Raw genomic sequence first — 20,839 nt, 5'->3', positions numbered from 1 at the left:
TAGTGAGTTCCTGCAGTGCTTCTTGTCGATGGCACACATTGCTGCCACTGTGTGTTGGTGGTGGAGGGAGTGAATGTTTGTGGATGGGGTGCCAATCAAGTGGGCTGCTTTGTCCTGGATGGTATCAAGCTTCTTGAGTGTTGTTGGAGCTGCACTCATCCAGACAAGTGGTTAATATTCCATCACACTCCTGACTTGTGCCTTGTGGACAGACTTTGGGGAGTCAAGAGGTGAGTTACTCACCACAGGATTCGAGCCTCTGACCTGCTCTTGTAGCCATAGCATTTATATGGCTAGTCCAGGACAGTTTCTGGTCAATGGTAACCCCCAGATGTTGATAGTGAGGGATTCAGCGATGGTAATGCCATTGAACGTCAAGGAGCAAAGGTTTGATTCGTTCTTGTTGGAGATGATCATTGCCTGGCACTTATGTGGTGTGAATGATACTTGCCATTTGTCAATCCAAGCCTGGATATTGTCCAGCTCTTGCTGCATTTGGACATGGATTGCTTCAGTATCTGAGGAGTCATGAATGGCGCTGAACATTGTGCAATCATCAGAAAACATCCTCATTCCTGACCTTATGATGGAAAGAAGGTCATTGATGAAGCAGCTAAAGATGGTTGGGCCTAGGACACTATCCTGAAGAACTCCTGCAGTGATGTCCTGGAACTGAGATGATTGCCTTCCAACAACCACAACCATCTTCCTTTGTGCTAGGTGTGACTAAAACCAATGGACAGTTTTGCCCCTGATTCCTGATTCCCTACAGTTTTGTTAGGGCTCCTTAGTGCCACAGTTGGTCAAATGCAGCCTTGATATCAAGGGCAGGCACCCTCACCTCACCTCTGGATATCAGCTCTTTTGTCTATGTTTGAACCAAGGCTGCACTGAGGTCAGGAGCTGAGTGGCCCTGGTGGAACCTAAACTGAGCATCAATGAGCAGGTTATTGCTAAGAAGTGCTACTTGATAGCACTGTTGATGACCCCTTCCATCACTTCACTGATGATCAAGAGACTGGTGGGGCGATAATTGGCCAGGCTGGATTTGTTCTGCTTTTTGTGTACAATTTTCCACATAGCCAGGTAGATGCCAGTGTTGTAGCTGTACTGGAACAGCTTGGCTCGGGGCGTGGCAAATTCTCGAACACAAGTCTTCAGTAGTATTGTCGAAATGTTGTCAGGGTCCGCCTCTCTAGTATCCAGTGCCTTTAGCCATTTCTTTATATCACGTGGAGTGAATCCAATTAGCTGAAGACCGGCATCTATAATGCTGGGGACTTCTTGGGGAGGCTGAGGTGGATCATCCGCTCTGCACTTCTGGCTGAAGATTGTTGCGAATGCTTCAGCCTTATCTTTTGCACTGATGTTCTGGGCTCCCCCATCATTGAGGATGTGGATATATGGGGAGCCTCCTCCTCCCCCTTCAGTGAGTTGTTTAATTGTTCACCACCATTTGCGACTGGATGTGACAGGATTGCAGATCTTATATCTGATCCGTTGGTTGTGGATTCGCATAGCCCTGTCTATTGCTTGCTGCTTATGCTGTTTGGCATGCAAGTAGTCCTGCGTTATATGTTCACCAGGTTGACACCTCATTTTTAGGTGTGTCTTGTGCTGTTCCTGGCATGCCCTCTTGCACTCTTTATTGAACCAGAGTTGATTCCTTGGCTTGGTGATAATGGTAGCGTGGGGTTAGGCTGGGCCATGAGGTTACAGATTGTGGCCCAGTATAATTCTGCTGCTGCTGATTGCCCACTACTAGATGGATGCCCAATCTTGAGTTGTTAAATCTGTTCGCAATCTATCCAATTCAGCACGGTGGTAGTGCCATACAACACGATGGATGGATTCCTCTATGTGAAAACGGGACTTCGTCTCCACATTGAGAATACCATCAAAGGTCATTTTGACTGACATTGTCAAGGACAGATGCATCTGCGGCAGGCAGGTTAGTGAGGGTGAGGACTCAGTCTAGCAGCTATGTCCTTTAAGACTCAGCCAACTTGGTCTGTAGTGATGTTACCAAGCCACACTTGGTGATGAACATTCAAGTCCCCCAGTACCTCCTGCACCCTTGACACCCTCAGTACTTCCTCCAAGTGGTGTTCAATATGGAAGAGTACTGATTCATTAGCTGGGGGATGGGGGCATTGTTGTACATGGTAATCAGCAGGAGGTTTCCTTGCCCATGTTTGACCTGATGTCATGAGACTTCATAGGGTCCGGAGTCGATGTTGAAGACTCCCAGGGCAACTCCCACACGACTGAATGCCAGTGTGCCGCCACCTCTGCTTGTTCTGCCCTGCTGGTGGGACAGGACATATCCAGGGATGGCGATGGAGATGTCTGGGGCTTTATCTGTAAAGTATGATTCTGTGAGTATGACTATGTCAGGCTGTTGCTTGACTCGTCTGTGAGACAGTTCCCTAATTTTTGAACAAGCTCTCAGGTGTTAGTAAGGAAGGCTTTTCCAGGATTGACAGGGCTGAATTTGCAATTGTTGTTTCTGGTGCCTAGGTTGATGCCAGGTGGTCCACCCAGTTTCATTCCTTTTAGGCTTTGTAGCTGTTTGATATGATTGAGTATCTTGCTAGGCCATTTCAGAGGGCATTTAAGAGTGAACCACATTGCTGTGGGCGTGGAAACATAGGCAGGCCAGACCAGGTAAGGACAGCAGATTTCCTTCCCTAAAGGGTATCAGTGAATCAGGTGGGTTTTCACGGCAATCTGCAATGGTTTCATGGTCATTGTAGACTTTTAATTCCAGATTTTTATTGAATTTGAACCCACGTCCCCGGAGTATTACCGTGGGTATGTGGATTACTAATCCATTGACAATACCACTATGCCACCGCCTCCCCATAGGGAGGGAAGTAAGTGAAAATTGCGAGGTGCTGGCCATAGTATTCCAATACTCCTTAGATATGGTGGTGAAGTCAGAGGACTGGAGAATTGCAAATTTTGACCCTTGTTCAAAAGTGGGTCAAAGGATAAATCCAGCATCTACAGGTCTGTCAGTTTAACCTCAGTGGTAGGAAACCCATTAGAAACAGTAATCTGGAACAAGATTAACAGTCAGTTGGACAAGGGCAGATTAATTAAAGAAAGTTAGCATGGATTTAAAGGCAAATCGTGTTTAACTAACTTGATTGAGTTTTTTGATAGGGCAACAGAAAGGGTTGATAAGGGTAATGTGAATCTTGTGGTGTATATGGACTTGCAAAAGGCATTTAGTAAAGTGCCACCAAATAGGTTCGTTAGAAACGTTGAAGCCCATGGAATAAAAAAGACAGTGGATATGAAATGGGCTGTGTGACAGGAAACAGGGTAGTGGTAAATAGTTTCCTCTGACCGGAGGAAGATATACGGTAAGTCCCCTTTGTCTGTGAGCCCCTCAACCTCATCCTCTTTCAGCTCAGAGGGAGTAACTGGCCCACAGAAGGACAGCCAAAGAAAGCTGCGGCCCCCATCGCCTTGGCACTCCAGAGGACCCATGCCAAAGTTATCAGAGGCAACAGTGCCAACCATTGCACAGGCTGTCTCCACCCCTGCTGCAGATGTCAGGGCAGCACCTTCCACTTCCCCACTGTGACCTATCAGCCAAGATCCTTTTCTTCTGGAGGTGTCCTGGTGAATGTGCATGTTTCCTTCCTTCCCGAAAATCACACCCCCATCCACATTCACCTCCCCGACCTCCTCCCTTGCACACCAAGGTCCGTGTCTGCCTCAGAGTCCCCTCCAACTACCCTCACCGTCCCTTCTACTGATACTGTAGCACCCTCACCCTCCCATCCTAGTGCCTTACTCTGCCCTTGGTCATTCTCACCATTCTCTCCTACCATGCCTGTCTTCAGTTCACTCCCCAAGAGGCAGTCATGGACTCAACAGAGCCCTCCCTTGCACTTTCACCTGGACTCTTTCCCCTCTTGGAATTCCTTCCCCCAGCCCCATACTCCACTGCCCCACCTTTGCCCTTCTGCCTTCCTGACTCCTTCTTCCTCCCTTACTTCTTCCTCCAGCCCTACTCCAACACAGAGTCCTTTCCCGACCCCCATTCAGACTCATCCCCTTCTCCGGTCTCCTTCCTCCCCACTGATTCCTTACTCCCCCTGGACTCCTTCCCCTCTCCAGACGCCATTGTGTTACAATGAGGTTCTTGACATCCGACAATGGGAAACGTGGCCCCCCCATTGATGAGTACAGTGGACAATTGCAAACTGATTTCACGACATCATGAAACCGAATTTTGGCCTTCTTACCATATTGTCCGCTCACGCTATTGAACACGCCCAACGCCAGCAGGCACAGAAAATTCTGCCCTTGTTCTTTCTCTTTAACTGCCTAAATGTAATCCCTTGCTCCTATTTGCCAGATTGAATTGGTGAATGAAAGATATGCTGGGGTTTTTTTTTTGCCAAAGGGTGAAAACAGGTGTTAAATTGACACTGCGCTAATGATATCACTGGGCTAGAAAATCGGGGGTCCAAATTTTTGGGTTTGGGGTTTGCAATTCGTAGCCTTGCCAAGCTGGTTATGATTGAGGTGGGGAGCACACAAATTTGGTGCCTTCACCTCATCCGCATTACTGCAGCGTCTGGCCAAGCAAGTTGCATGCTACTACTTTCTTCTTGGTGCTGTGAGCTGCCCTTGCCCTCAGCAGTCGGCCAAGCATTGTGTAGATATCACATGTGCCAACCAACCTGCTCTTCCTAAAGGCAGTCTGCCTCTTTAAAATGAAGATATGCTGAAATAATACTGTGGGCAGAAAGGGGTTCCAGGTTGAGGTCTGTGGAGTGCTGGAAGCGGGCAGGAGGAAACATGGCATGGTTCTAAGGTGATGGTGATCAGGAGGCCCTCAAGTACCACTCTTGAAAGCAAGTGAGAGCATGTAGCCTGGCAGTCAATTCCTAGTATTTGACCCAGAGGACCTGGCAGCAGTGCCACAAGAAGTCTACTGATCTCATGTGGGTAATCAAAGTCTGTGACTACACTTCATATGATATCTCCTACCCATTACACGACCAACCTCTCATACAGCTCAATGCACCATACTCCAATCACTCACCCAGCAGCACTCCCTGGCAATAAGGACCCACGCTGAACATCCAGATACTCACCCTCACCTATATAAACCTACCAGGGCTTCCAGCATCACACCCACCTCTCACTACCTCCACATGCCTCCAGCTATTCATTTATGGCAGGCGCATCACCCAAACACAGTGCTACACAATCATTGACATTCTGTCCTGTCTTTTGCAAAACAAAGTGGTATACAATACAGCAGAACAGAATAAGGATGCCAGTACCTGCTTAGCCCAATGGATGACATCGTTCCCAGTATCATGGGGCCGGCTGTGAAAGAGTCTGCAATATTTGGTGTCACAGGGAACATTGAGGGTGATGGCATGCTCATGTCTCATGCCCCTTCTCAACACCTAGCCCACCTTCATCCTGTTATCTGGCATGATGAACAAGCTGCTGTTGGTATGGCCAGATTGCTTTCCACGGCTCCATCCTTCTCCTTCTGATGTCCTGATCTGTGAAGCCCAAGAACTGCTGCCTGCCAGCTGCTCAAGGAGGAAGAGATATAGCAACAGTGCAACATTAATGAAGCGGTCCCATCACTTGAATTGACTCTCCTAGGGAACAGTTCAGATGCTAGTAGTGCACATATCTTGGTGGTTTGTAGAGAGTTGGGACCAGCAGATCTGGAGGCTTCTAGGCATGGGTGGGCTGCAGCCAGGCCAGGGGTAAAGGATGGTTCGTTTGCCAGCTCACCACAGGGTGAAGTTCAGAGGGGAATCACATGAGGGCCTTGAAGGGACAGCATACAGGAGAGCACTGATCAACAAGGAAACCAAGATGCTGAATACATCGGCTGGCTGCCTGACTGCCTCCTGTCACTGCCAAGGAGCATGGAGGAATCCAGCTCCAAATTGGCAGAGAGCATGGTGCAGATCTTCCACCCTGTGCAGCCAGTGCTCCATCATTCTGTAATTCTGCAGATCCAGGTCGGGCACTGCCACTGCTGGTCCGTACCTGTTGGGGGCTTTGTGTGAACAGGTCACCAAATTCTCTGCCCCTCCTGTGAGGATAACCAATACTCTGTGACAGATCCAGGCTGGCTTCCACCACCCCGTCCCTGGGAAGCAAATTTGGCGTGGAACTAACTCACTCCAAGCCAGCTCGCCTCACAACCATAGTGCACTAAGGGGCTAAATAGGGGCTGTATTGGACTTCCGCTCCTCACTGGGGAGGAAGTCTCGCCCTCGGGAGCTGCCAGCTAATCAGACAGAGTGCAGTAAGTACAGGGTCATAGAGTCATAGAGTAATAGAGGTCTACAGCACAGAAAAAGGCCCTTTGGCCCATCAAGTCTGTGCCAGTCAAACAAATACCTAACTATTCTAAACAAAAACAAAAATACCTGGAAAACCTCAGCAGGTCTGGCAGCATCTGCGGAGAGGAACACAGTTAACGTTTCGAGTCCGAATGACCCTTCAACAGAACTAAGTAAAAATAGAAGAGAGTTGAAATATAAGCTGGTTTAAGGGAGGGTGGTGGGACAGGTAGAGCTGAATAGAGGGCCAGTGATAGGTGGAGATAACCAAAAGATGTCACAGACAAAAGGACAAAGAGATGTTGAAGGTGGTGATATTATCTAAGGAATGTGCTAATTAAGGGTAGAAAGCAGGACAAGCAAGGTACAGATAGCCCTAGTGGGGGTGGGGTGAAGGAATCGAAAAAGGCTAAAAGGTAGAGATAAAACAATGGATGGAAATACATTTAAAAATAATGGAAATTGGTGGGAAAAGAAAAATCTATCTAAATTATTGGGAAAAAAAGTAGGGGGAGAATCGGAAAAGGGGTGGGGATGGAGGAGAGAGTTCCTGATCTAAAATTGTTGAACTCAATATTCAGTCCAGAAGGCTGTAAAGTGCCTAGTCAGAAGATGAGGTGCTGTTCCTCCAGTTTGCGTTGAGCTTCACTGGAACAATGCAGCAGGCCAAGGACAGACATGTGGGCAAGAGAGCAGGGTAGAGTGTTGAAATGGCAAGCGACAGGGAGGTCTGGGTCATACTTGCGGACAGACCGAAGGTGTTCTGCAAAGCGGTCACCCAGTCTGCGTTTGGTCTCCTAACCATTCTAATCCCATTTTCCAGCACTAGGCCCATAGCCTTGTATGCCATGGCATCGCAAGTGCGCATCCAAATACTTCTTAAATGTTATGAGGGTTTCTGCCTCTACCACCCTATCAGGCTGTGAGTTCCAGATTCCCACCATCCTCTGGGTGAAAAAAATCTTCCTCACATCCCCTCCAAACCTCCTGCCCCTTACCTTAAATCTATGCCCCCTGGTTAGTGGTCCCTCTGCCAAGGGGAAAAGTTCCATCCTGCCTACTCTATCCATGCCCCTCATAATTTTATACACCTCAATCATGTCCCCCCTCAATCTCCTCTGCTCCAGGGAAAGTAACCCCAGTCTATCCAAACTTTCCTCATAACCAAAAATCTCCAGCTCAGGCGACATGCTGGTAAATCTTCTCTGCACTCTCTCTAGTGCAGTCACATCCTTCCTATAATGCACTGCACGCAATACTCTAGCTGTGCCCTAACCAGCATTTTATACAGTTCCAGCATAACCTCCTTGCTCTTAAATTCTATGCTTCAGCTTATAAAGGCAAGTATTACATATGCCTTCTTAGCCACCTTATCTACCTGTCCCGCTACCTTAAGGGACCAGTGGACACACACACCAAGGTCCCTCTAATCCTTGGTACTTCCCAGGGTCCTAACAATCACTGTGTATTCCCGTGCCTTGTTTGTCCTGCCCAAGTGCATCACCTCACACTTATCCAGATTAAATTCCATTTGTCACTGATCAGTCCATCTGACCAGTCCGTCTATATCCTCCTGTAATCTAAGGCTATCCTCCTCACTATTTACCACCCCACCAATTTTTGAGTCATTCGGGAACTTACTGATCAACTCTCCTTCATTCAAGTCTAAATCGTTTGTATATACCACAAACGGCAAGAGACCCAACACCGATCTCCGTGGGACCCCACTGGACATAGGCATTCAATCACAAAAACACCCCTCGACCATCACCCTCTGCTTCCTGCCACTCAGCCAATTCTGGATCCAATTTGCCAAATTGCCTTGGATCCCATGGGCTCTTACCTTTGTTATCAGTCTCCCTTATGGGACCTTATCGAAAGCCTTGCTGAAGTCCAAGTAGGTCTTGGTCAAGGAGGGTGTGGACAGGTTAGGGAGAGGCGCATGGGGAGGTAGGGGTGGGGATGGTGTATTTAATGCAACAGCTGGGTAGGAAGAAAAGGTGGGGGGTGTTCTACCTTAGTGGAAGGGCTGCCTCCCAATGGGCTGCCAATTTGGACACCCACCCACCCCCTATATTACAAGGGTGAGCTCGGGGTTGGGTGGGATGGGCATCTACCATATTTTATATGACCAACCCTCATTTTACATGCCCCCCATGGGAAACAGACTTGCCAGGGCATGTAAAATTCAGCGCATTGTCTCTCCACATTCTTCCTACCAAAATAAATCACTTCACACTTCTCTGCATTAAATTTCATCTGCCATTTGTCTGCCCCACCCACCTTCTACCTGCCTTTGAAGTTCTATACTATCCTCCTCACAGTTCACAATACTTTCAAGTTTTGTATCATTTGCAAGCTGTGAAATTGTGCTCTGTACACCAAGGTCTTGGTCATTAATATACACCGGGGAGAGCAGGGATTCTCACACCAACCCCTGAGCATCACCACTATAAAACTTTTGTCAGTCTAAACAATCAACCATTAATCACTATTGTCTGTTTCCTGTCGCTTAGTGAAATTCATACCCATGTTGCTGCTGTCCCCTTTATTCCATAAACTAGGAATGGCAGGAGTTTCTGGGAGTAATTTGGGAGACACAGCAAAAATTCATCCCTAGGAAGAAGAAGCACACTAAAGGGAGGATGAGGCAACCAAGTCTGACAAGGGAAGTCAGGGACAGCATAAAAGCTAAAAAAAAAGCATACAATGCAGCGAAGAGCAGTGGGAAACCGGGGGATTGGGAAGCCTACAAAGACCAACCTAGAACAACTAAAAATGAAATAAGGAGGGAGAAGATTAAATACGAGGGTAAACTAGTCAGTAATATAAAAGAAGATTGCAAAAGTTTTTTTAGATATATAAAGGGTAAGAGAGAGGTAAAAGTGGACATTGGGCAACTGGAAAATGACGCTGAAGAAGTAGTAGTGGGGAACAAAGAAATGGCGGAGGAACTAAATAGGTACTTTGAATCGGTCTTCACAGTGGAAGACACGAGTGACATCCCCAAAGTTCAAGAGAGTCGGGGGGGACAGAGGTGAGTATGGTGGGCATTACCAAGGAGAAAGTGCTAGGAAAACTGGAAGGTCTGAAGGTTGATAAATCACCTGGACCAGATGGATTACACCCCAGAGTTCTGAAGGAGATAGCTGAAGAGATAGTGGAGGCGTTAGTGGTGCTCTTTCAGGAATCACTGGTGTCAGGGAGAGTCCCAGAGGACTGGAAAATCGCTAATGTAACTCCCTTGTTTAAGAAGGGAGTGAGGCAAAAGACAGGAAATTACAGGCTGATTAGCCTGATGTCGGTCGTTGGTAAGATTTTAGAGTCCATTATTAAGGATGAGATTTCAGAATACTTGGAAGTGCATGGTAAAATCGGGCAAAGTCAGCATGGTTTCATCAAGGGGAGGTCATGCCTGACAGATCTGTTAGAATTCTTTGAGGAGGTAAAGAGTAGGTTAGACAAAGGAGAACCAATGGATGTTATCTACTTGGACTTCAAGAAGGCCTTCGACAAGGTGCCGTACAGGAGGCTGCTCAGTAAGATAAGAGCCCATGGTGTTACAGGCCAGGTACTAGCATGGATAGAAGATTGGCTGTCTGGCAGGAGGCAGAGAGTGGGGATAAGGGGGTCCTTCTCAGGATGGTGGCTGGTGACTAGTGGAGTTCCGCAGGGGTCAGTATTGGGACCACAACTTTTCACTTTATACATTAATGATCTAGATGAAGGAACTGAGGGCATCCTAGCTAAGTTTGCAGCTGATACAAAGATAGGTGGAGGGACAGGTAGTATTGAGGAGCTGGGGAGGCTGCAGAAGGATTTGGACAGGTTAGGAGAATGGGCAAAGAAGTGGCAGATGGAATACAATGTGGGGAAGTGTGAGGTCATGCACTTTGGTAGGAAGAATAGAGGCATGGACTATTTTCTAAATGGGGAGAGAATTCAGAAATCTGGAGTGCAAAGGGACTTGGGAGTCCTAGTCCAGGATTCTCTTAAGGTTAACTTGCAGGTTGAGTCGGTTGTTAGGAAGGCAAATGCAATGTTGGCATTTATTTCGAGAGGACTAGAATATAAAAGCAGGGATATGCTGCTGAGGCTTTATAAGGCTCTGGTCAGACCACATTTAGAATATTGTGAGCAATTTTGGGCCCTGTATCTCAGGAAGGATGTGCTGGCCCTGGAGAGAGTCCAGAGGAGGTTCACGAGAATGATCTCAGGAATGAAAGGCTTAACATATGAGGAATGTTTGAGGACGCTGGGTCTATACTCGATGGAGTTTAGAAGGATGAGGGGGGATCTGATTGAAACTTACAGAATACTGAAAGGCCTGGATAGAGTGGACGTGGGTAAGATGTTTCCACTAGTAGGAGATACTAGGACCCGATGGCACAGCCTCAGAGTAAAGGGAAGATCTTTTAGAACAGAGATGAGGAGAAACTTCTCTAGCTAGAGAATGGTGAATCTGTGGAATTCATTGCCACAGAAGGCTGTGGAGGCCAGGTCATTGAGTGTATTTAAGACCGAGATAGATAGACTCTTGATTGGTAAGGGGATCAAAGGTTACGGGGAGAAGGTGGGAGAATGGGGTTGAGAAACTTATCAGCCATGATTGAATGGTGGAGCAGACTCGATGGGCCAATTGGCCTAATTTCTGCTCCTATGTCTTATGGTCTTATGGAATGGTGGAAAGTGATATATGACACCTTGAAGAAAGAACTGCCTCTGCATTATTGCTAATCACACAACTATTTGCATTGATTGTCCTCAAAGATGGTTCACTTGTTTTTTTGAAAAGAACTCTAAAACTAGTCAAGGGAAAATATGAAAGTGTTACCTATTATCTCTGATGGAAAAGTAAGCTTACGAGGCCAAACAGACAGGAAATCCTTTCTAGCCTTAACGTGGGGAAGGTAAGAATATTGGTGTTTTTACACTACTGTTATTTTGAACAAAGGTCGAACAGTAATGCAGGCACAATTGATTTAAATTGTGTTCTTGAAAATCCTGTCTTTTCCAAACAATAATGTAGAAAAGAATGAATTTCAGGTTAAAGGATATTGTAATGATAAGCACGTATAAATAAACTAGCTTGAGTGTTTACAAAGTATTAATATTGAAACATTTAAGCTTTCAAAATGAAGACTTTTCACCACAGTTTGGGGTAATGTTCAGAAAGGCAACATAAAAGACAATATGCTGCTAGGAGAACATGCATCAAAGGTTAATTTCAAGTGAAGCAAAATTGAAATGAATAGAAAAAGCATGGGACCCCTTATTTCTGTTTGGCAACTGCTTCCTAAAACATCCGATAGTATTGTATCCAACAAGGAAAGAACCATGAAGGACAGCAGTGAAAAGAATCACTGGCCAAACTTTTGCATCCCACAGATGGGCGTTCACCTGACCCGTGTGGCCATGAAATAGTGCAAGATGATGTTGGGCGAGCATCCCGACATCATCGCGTATTTGCGCGATATCTCGCTTGGCAGGTGCGCGCAGCAGTTGGAAATGTGCCTGCCGACAATTAATTGGGCAATTAAACCCAATAAGAAGGCAATTGAAAGCGATTTTTTTGTGGCTCGTCCACTGTTACGGTTGGCGGATGAGCCAATTTTTGCTCAAACCTTGATCCAGGGCGGGATGAAATCTCCATGGGGAAATAAAATAACAAAGAGATACTGGGGACTGGCTTTTTTTATGAGGTTTGCTTTCAGGTGCTTGATTGTGCTGCATGGGCATATTTGGCAGCATTTTTGTTGCTTTGTTTATTCTGTGGAGATCTGCAGCTCCTTGAGGCAGCTGTCAGCCTTCAGGGAGCTCACTGGAAGTGCTCACCAGCATCTGCAATGATGTTGGCACCCGCTTTCTTCCCGGCCCCACCGGCAGTGCTGAGCCTTTCTCAGCGCGCGTTTCACACTGGCTGGTTGTTAATTGGCCAGCCAGTGTGAAATCATGGTCAGGGGCCGATTGCGGTTGGGGGCCTGTTTCCCATCCACTCCTGGGCCTGCTGATCGCGTGCGGCCAATGAGCAAAAAAGTCATGCCACCGTGTTTTTTACTAAGTTAGAATGAAATAAAGATTTTTCCTTCTTTCAAAGTCCTGTGGCAACTACAGACTTGGGGAAGGCATCTTCATTGGCCCTCATTGAACAACAACAATTTATATTTACTAAATACATGCACATGAATGACTAAATCTAAGATATTATTCTGCAAGAATCATTAGGGTTTTTGATGTTAATATTTTGTCAATAATAAATGAATTGAATAATCAAACATATTTTCATCTGTAGTTTTATGAATCTGTTTCGTGGGTGAAGGACTTATCCAACAGAAATAATTAATCATGAAATTCGCAAAGATTAGACATAAAATGGCTGAGGGAACCTAGAGTGAGAGCAACTTCACCAAACTGTATATGTTCTCCAGGTCAAGCAATGCATGTTATTCTGAATAGTACAGTAAATAAATCGTCTTGAATTATACCTTGCCATGAGCACAATTATTTCTACTGTCATTGACAAAGTAAAGTAATGTAGTCAACTCAGACATGGATGCATCTGACTTGGAGGATGTGAGGGAGAGTCATAAAACTGTTAGCCTAATCTGTACTGGGAACACAGTGTTTTACAGTTGGGCTACATGATATCATTGGGAGCTCTTGCCTCTGACTAATTAATGAGAAGGCAAAATTATTTATAACCTTTCTGCAGTTTTCTGCAATGGGTGTTGTGATGTAATCACTGGTTTCAAATCTTGTATATTTTGAGACAGACCCTAATTGAAAAGGGAAACTGAGAAAGGAAACAGACCCTCCCACTTTCTAAGGAAACTAAGACTGAAACTGAGATTGGAAACCAAAACTTCTGGGGCGATTTAAACTGGTCAAAACCATATAAAGGGCACACAACTATCAGAGCTCAGACGATGATGCTACCAGTGGTGCAGGACAGGCTCAAAAACAGAAAATGCTGGAAAAACTCAGCAGGTCTGACAGCATCTGCAGAGAGAGAAACAGAGTTGATGTTTCAAGTCTGTATGACTCTTCTTCAGCACTACCTTCAGAGTTACCTTCTTCAGTACAATTCAGGCAGATTGAAGAAGACAGAGGCTAGACTCAGAAGCTAAGAATAGGCAAATATACAGTTGCTGCAGCTTTTTCTGTTACTTGAAGATAACATTGATGGATCTGCACCTTTCAGTCCATTGCAAGCAGAGTTGAGGAGGTTTTGTAGACGTGTTCCATTTTTGGTGAAGAACATGCCTATGGAACGCTGGTTGGTTGTGCACTGCTGTCAGCTAGGGATCAGGCTAATTCCTAGGGGAAGAGGAGCTGAAATTCTTCATGAGGAAGACAGGGTTTTGAAGGACTTTGTGACTGAGATTGATGATATATATGCTGAGTAGACTGCCGAGGCAATTCATAAGATTTGTCTTTGTTGTATCTGCCATTTAATTTATAGTTTATAATTGATCACAATTTGCCTGTTAATTCATACTTGACAAATGTTGATTCTGGGTTTTAGAGTATAGGAGGTTGCCTAAGATGATATTTTATTTTGTTTGAATCTTGTATATTTAGCTTTTTTCATTTCAAACTGTGGAATTTTGTGGCTTCATTCTTCAACAAATAACTAGGATTTAGGATTTTGTTTTTTTTTTTAAAAACTGTTACTGATCTCTACCAAGGTTGTCAACAACATAGTTTGACTTACAGGTAAGTTAAGAACAGGTAAACTACCCTATAAATTGTTGTTTTCCCCCTTATATTGGTATTCTTGCGAGTGTCCTGATGAGTGCAAGATGAAAAGTTTAGACGTGTCTCTTTTTTCAGCAATAATCAAGTTCTTGACTACTAAATGACTATTTGTCTACCTGAGACAGAGATACAGTGACACACACACATCCTGACTTTTCTGCGTTCCCCTGTCTTAAAAACTATGTTTACTTTGGTTCATGAAAAGAATTTCAGATTTTTGTATTTCTTGATTGATGCTGCATTTTACAATTTTCAGCATGTTAGTTTTAAATGATTTTTCTATTCATCTACATTCCTCTTCATATTAGCCCTAAATGATCAGTCCCTTATTCTGTGATTGTGACTTGGTATCCTAGATTCCCTAGCATGTGGAAACAGTTTTTCAAAACCTTTTTTGTCAAGACCCGTAAGAATTTCTTGACCCAGTGGAGCATGAACATGTGCCACTGACCCTGTTTAAAACTGTCCACTTTCGTTTTTACACTGGAGCCCCAGGACCTTCTGTCCCAGGCTCCAGCTTGGACCCAGTGACAAGTAAGAGTGGGGAGGCCTTGTGGCGAAGCGCAACAGCAGCTTTCCCTTTATTGTGATGAACTGATATCATGCCCCTTAAGTCTTCAGTTCATTGACTTGCAGAGTTTATAAATTTTATAAATCGACCTGTCTTTGTTAGATTTGCCCTCTTAAATTCTTGCTCCTGACATAGTTTGCCACCCTTGCTGCATCCCCACACCAATGCTCATTCCACCGACAATGTTCAATTCCACTAAGTCTGCTGACATTGTTCAGCACTCCCCCGTGCCCCCCGATAATGCTCATTGCACCCCCAACTGTGCTCACCCTTTTCGCAGCCTGTCCTTGCCACCCGGCAATGCTGACTCTGTTCCAACCAGCCAAACTAAAGAGTCAGGGATCCAGATAGTGAGGCAGGATGGGGCTGCAGGTGTACTGGGGTGGGTGGAGGGTGAGCTGGGTCAAGGGGGGTTTGGTAAGCTGTGTCGGGTTTGCTGTTGTGCTGTTCTGCTTTGGCACTCCACCTGACTTTACACCTGCTAGGAATAGCTCTAAGTAAATCAAATAGACCACATTTACATGTTCACAGGTCTGCCGGGGGGGGTGGTGTGTGTGTGTGTGTGTGTGCGGGCGGGGGTGGTTGCCATCAGTGTGGGCTCCCATGGGACTTTTGCTGAGGAACCAGAAGTTCTTGGTTCCTGTGTAAATCAGCTTGTGGGATGATGTCATTGCAACTCTTAATAGAGGCAAACATCTCAGCATTCACTGTTATTGGGATTGGAAGATCTGGGTTTGTACATTTCAATTAGATCACCTTTTATTCTTCTAAACCCTAGGAAAAATAGAAATAAGAACAAAAAATGCTGGAAAAGCTCTGCAGGTATGGCAGCATCTGTGTAGAGAGAAACAGAGTTAACATTTCAAGCCCACATGACTCTACTTCAGCTTATGGACTCAAAACGTACCTACATCTAAGCTTTACCAGCTTATATCCCACCTCATTTCTCTATTTCCTTAGTTCCGATGAAGAGTCATACGGACTCGAAACGTTAACTGTGTTCCTTTCTGCAGGTGCTGTCAGACCTGCTGAGTTTTTCCAGGTTATTTTGTTTTTGTTTCAGACTTCCAGCATCCGCAGTATTTTGCTTTTATCTAATCTTTCAGTGTTTCATGTGCAAGGACACCATTTTCCAGTCTCTAATTATTTCAAAAATATTCTGCTTTTTATTTTTTCTACCAGAGTCAATAATTATACACTTCACCACATTGTATTCCATCTGCCATATTCTTGTCCATTCATGCAACTTGTCTATATCCCTCTGCAGCCTCTTTGAGTTCCCTTTATTGCTTACTTTCCCACTTAACTTTGTAGCAACAGCAAAAATTCATACATTATGCTTAGCCTCTTCATCCAAGTCAGTAATATAGTTTGTGAATAGGTGAGGCCCAAGGTTTGCTTCTTGCACAGCCTGCTAATCTGAATATGACCCGTTTATTCCTACTCTCTGTTTTCAGCCCATTAATCAATCCATGCTAATATATTACCCCCAATCCAATGAGTCTTCTCCTGTCCACAAATGTCTCCCAAAGAGCCAGGGATTCACGGGGAAGAGGGGCTTGAACAAAGGAGGGGCAAATGCAGGGCAGGCAGCAGCAAGAGAAGCCAAAGGTGCTAGGGGAATAGTTCATTCTGACAGGGGCTCCTCCAGTGAGGAAGAGGGAAGGAAAAGGAAGTAGAGGAGGCCAGCGACAGCAACAATCAACCTTTCAGCATCATAATGATGCTGAGAAGCCAAAAGGCTAGTGAGGGCAAATACACCCAAGAAGAAGTCACTACATTGAAGGTAAAATGCCAGCAGCAGCATAAAGAGGCCCTTAATTGGCCATATGAGTGGCTCAATTGGCCGCAGGGTGGGAGGTTTCTTCTTCACTTTCCCTGCCACTGGTAAAATGTCATGGCGGCGGGAAGAAGATGGGCACTCTGCCCTCCACCCTCCCTCACTATTTTACCATGGTCCCACCCCCAGCCGTGCCTAGAGGGCTGGTAAAACCCAAAGCAATATGTGTGTAATGTTATAAGACTTTCAAACAATAGATGCATTGTAACTGGATTAATCAAATGAATGTGAGTGTGTGAACATAAAAAAGGTTTTGTCAGAGAGAAAGCCTACTCACGCTGAACATGATGAATATACTCAAAATATTAAGCTCAGTAAATAATTAATGAGGCATTTAATGACACTTTATTCAAAAAGAGATCTAGAAATTTTTGAGCATTGTCTGCATCAAAAAATTACTCGATATTCCATCTAATATATGAATCTACCAATTTGCCAGTCAGCACAATAGTTCATATTTTTCTTACCTGTACGAGCTGAAGACTCCACAGTTACATAACCCGGACCATCGGGTAATATAGGCTTCTTGACATTGACTTCACTGAAAATATATTATTAATGTTGAATGTTAAGTCACTATACTATCTCCATGGAAGGAGTGAATAGCTCATACAATTGGAAGTTTGAAAGTACAATTTCACTTGTTCCATTTCTCAGGATACAAATACCTAAAGCTTTGGTTGAAAGTTATTTTAATAGAATGGTTTTAGATATCACTCAGATTCTTGGCTGATCAGTTGAAACAACAGGACTTAGCAAGGCTAGAATTCCCATTCCCCACTAGTTGAGCATATTTCCAGGGTGTGGCCGATGAAGGAGATGCACCCTTGACTTAAGTTAACTTTATAACCATAGGGCATTAATATGCTGGAGGTGAGCTCCCCAGCCTCTTCCAGGAAATCCTGCCAAGAGAAAGATAGAGTTCTGACACTGCAAGACACATTGAATTAATGTTAATATTAATATTAACTTCAGTGCTGCCAGTAAAATTGGATCTTTTCTTCAAAAATTGTGTTTTTCCCTCTTTGGTCTGAAGCAGTGTTGTGCTAACTTAGTGATTACAGTGCTATAGGTGTCAGGGTAGGAATCTTGCCTCTGAGTCAAGAATTGGTGAGCTCAAGCCCCACTCCAGCACTTGAACACATAATTTGGCCGTGACTGTTACTTTTCAGAGGAGAGATTAAACCAAGGCCCTTCCACCTTCCCTCAACAGTGAAATAAAAGATCTCATAGAAAATGAGGGGATCTCTCTGTGCCTGGTTGATATTTATTCTTTAATGAACATCACTAAAACAGATTATCTGGTCATTTAGCTCATTGTTGTCTGTGGAACCTCAATGTGCCCAAGTTTAGGTATCTCATTTCCCTACATTGCAACAGTAACTTCAACAGACAAACATCAACAATACTTAATTGGTTGTGAAGCTATTTGATATGTCCTGAGGATTTGGAAAGTGCTATACTAAAGCAAGCATTTTTTCTAGTGACTGTGATACTGGACTAGCAAGATTTGAGTTCAAACTCACTGCAAGTTGAAAAATTGTATCCTATCAACCTGTGAGAAGTGCTGTTGGCTGGGATTTTGCAGCCCTAGCTGACACCAGGTTCTTCCAGTCCCACCAAAAGTCAATGGACTTTTGGCTAGCACTCCACATCCTCTGTGGGGCCAGAAAATCTGGCCTGTGCTGAGCTCAAATAGGCCAACTAATGCTTTTTTAGGGAAGGACATCTGCCACTTCTGCCAACGCATGCCACATTCATTTTATGGTTGATTCCTAATGTCTTCTGAAGTGTGATAGTAAGCGACTCAATTGTAGAATCTATTGCTAGAAGAATGACCACCAAGTTCTCAGGGATGGGTATTAAATGTGTCTATGCCAATATTATCCTTGTTCTGAGCACAAACAGAAATGAACTGTGAGGAGAAAGTCAAATTGTCAATGCGAATTGGACCAGGAAATTAGAGGGGAGAAGGCTTTTGAGTTGAGGAGTGAGATGGTTAGAGGGGAGAGTGCCTCTGTGATTTTGGGGAAGATGATTAGAAAAAGAGATGATAAGCCTACTTGTTCAATTTTCAATGTATGTTCAACTTGAGGAAATTATTTCAGTGTTAAATAAACATTCTATGTAACTGCATTTGTTCAACTCCTGTGCCTAACCAAGTTAAAAGAAAGGGCCATAAAGGAAAATGGGTGTTGAGTGCTTAGATAGAGTACAGAATAAATGACAGAATTAACCAGATTTGTGACTGGACAGTCCAAGTGCTTTATCCTCTCTGTGTACACATGACTTTGGATCTTTCTAAACATATCTACACCATAAATGTGTGCAGAAGCTGGGGATTCTATTTCAAAGAAGCGTGATGAATTTTAAATTTGTTGAAAATGTTATTAGCAAAATTAATTGGTTGAAAACCATGTTTGAGAGCTGCAGGCAAATTTTCTGAACCCTCTCACCCATTCCATCGGTGTAGTAATCTAAGGTGCCTTGTGCTTTGACATCCCTTCCTTCACTTTCACAAAATTCTTTCCTGTCCCTTAGGCCAGAATTTTACGTCATTTGAATAGGTGCGTGCCCGACCCAACAGAGCATGAAATCATGCGAGAAGACGTCGAGCACATGTTCTGATGTCATCGCACGCTCATGCGATATTTCCCTCGGTGGGTGGGTGCGGCAGTCGAAAGCAGGCCTGCCAACAATTAAGCTGGCAATTAAGCCCTAAGGAGTCAATTAAAAGCAATTTTGCATGGCCTGTCCTCTTGGTTGGCAGATGGGCCAATTGGGCTGGTGGGCTTCACATGTTTGCTGCAATCTCGATCCAGGGCAGGATGAAATGCCCGGGGAGAAATATAATAAAGAAAATGTCTGGTGATTGAGGCTTTTTGAGTTCTGCTGTCAGGCGTTTCAATGTGCTGCATTGCCACAGTTTGATGCATTTTTTCTTGCCATTTAATCTTATCGATCTGCAGCTCCCTGAGGCAGCTCCACAGCAGCTGTCTGCCTTCAGGGAGCTCACTAGAAGCGCCCACTCCCTTCCCGCCCCCTCTGGCAATACTGAACCTTTCTCAGTGTGGCTTTCACACTAGCTGCCTGTTAATTGGCCAGCTAGTGGGAAATTGCGTTTGGGGGCCAATCGCAGCCGGAAGTACATTTCGCTTCTGCTTCCGGGCCGTCTGATTGCGGGCACCCGGTGAACGCAAAACGCAGGCCTTAGATTAATGAAAGCTCCAACTGAATGCCACAAAAATAGCTTAAATACTTTAACTTTCTGGTATTGTTAATTTTGACATTTTGAATTGAAATTCCAGTGTCTGGTTCTATCATGTGCTCAAGATCACAATTGGTGGGCAGAGAGGAAGATATAAATAAAAAAAAATCAAATGACATACCTTTGAAAATAATGTCCTTCTTCTCCAATTAAGAGGTTCTGCTCGTAACCCCCCATTATATGGTTGATACGAGCAGAGCAGGGAAGCTTCTTTGGTTTGTAACAGAACCAGGGCTCCCCGGTCCTGTAATCGCCAAAGTCACAGAGCGGTTTAGATTGAGGCAAACAAAGATTACATACAGTGGTCTGGAAAGAATTTCCTGATTTGAAGGCACTTTTAAAATACACTCTGTCTGGTCGCTCATTGCGTAGCCTTTCAAGCACTTGGATTCCTTCACTTGGATGGACCAGGAAAACAGACACTTCAACTTTCCCTGGCCAAGATAAATTAAAATTTATATAGTAAAGTCCATTTTGGTTATCTATAACTGTTCCTGCTGAACCAGCTTTTAAAGCTGGGGTGTGGATCCGGCCTTGGAGATAGTCACCCCCATATTGCTTTGGGTGGCCTTCAAAATCAATCATTTGCAGTATCACTTGTAACTGATCCCCAACGTAGAAAGTCTTTGTAGAATTTAAAATTACAAAGCGGACATGTGCTGGGTCACTGCTTTTCTGAAAGGGCACAGCAGGTTTGGGTGGTTTTGGCCATTTGATCATTTTCATAAGGAATGTCCCTTCTGTATTTTCTTCAGGGGTGAAGCTGTGATTCTGGTAGCCACAGTGCAACAGTCTGTGTGTCCATGGAACCCTCTCTAGCTCCATTTGTCGTTTTTTTGTGGAACTAAACTTTGGAACTGGGTAAATCCTCCAATTTTGTTCTGCTCCGTTGACTGAAGAGTCATGAAACTGTGAAAAGGAACAACTTTTTAATACAGTAGGTTTTTTTATTTCCAATTTTTATTGGCTACTTTTCAATATACCACCTACTTCAGTCAAGAAACTTCATTCAGTCAAGAAAGAAACAGGGAAGGAGCTTATAAACAAAGATTTCCTCA

At 44.5% G+C, this 20,839-nt stretch overlaps 1 protein-coding gene across 1 annotated transcript in view; it reads right to left on the bottom strand.

Annotated features, from left to right (window-relative positions):
• LOC121290431 (NXPE family member 3-like) overlaps window positions 1–20,606 on the bottom strand; it is a 42,734-nt gene extending 22,128 nt beyond the window's left edge. The window contains 3 exon segments of the mRNA XM_041210868.1: window positions 12,391–12,401; window positions 16,987–17,054; window positions 19,903–20,606. Of these exon segments, the coding sequence (XP_041066802.1) occupies window positions 12,391–12,401; window positions 16,987–17,054; window positions 19,903–20,606 (783 nt within the window).
• Window positions 20,607–20,839: the final 233 nt, after the last annotated feature.

Source organism: Carcharodon carcharias, chromosome 18, assembly GCF_017639515.1.
Source record: "Carcharodon carcharias isolate sCarCar2 chromosome 18, sCarCar2.pri, whole genome shotgun sequence".
Lineage (NCBI taxonomy): Eukaryota > Metazoa > Chordata > Chondrichthyes > Lamniformes > Lamnidae > Carcharodon > Carcharodon carcharias.
The sequence above is the reverse complement of the archived record's forward strand: the minus strand, read 5'-3'. Positions and strand labels throughout refer to the sequence as shown.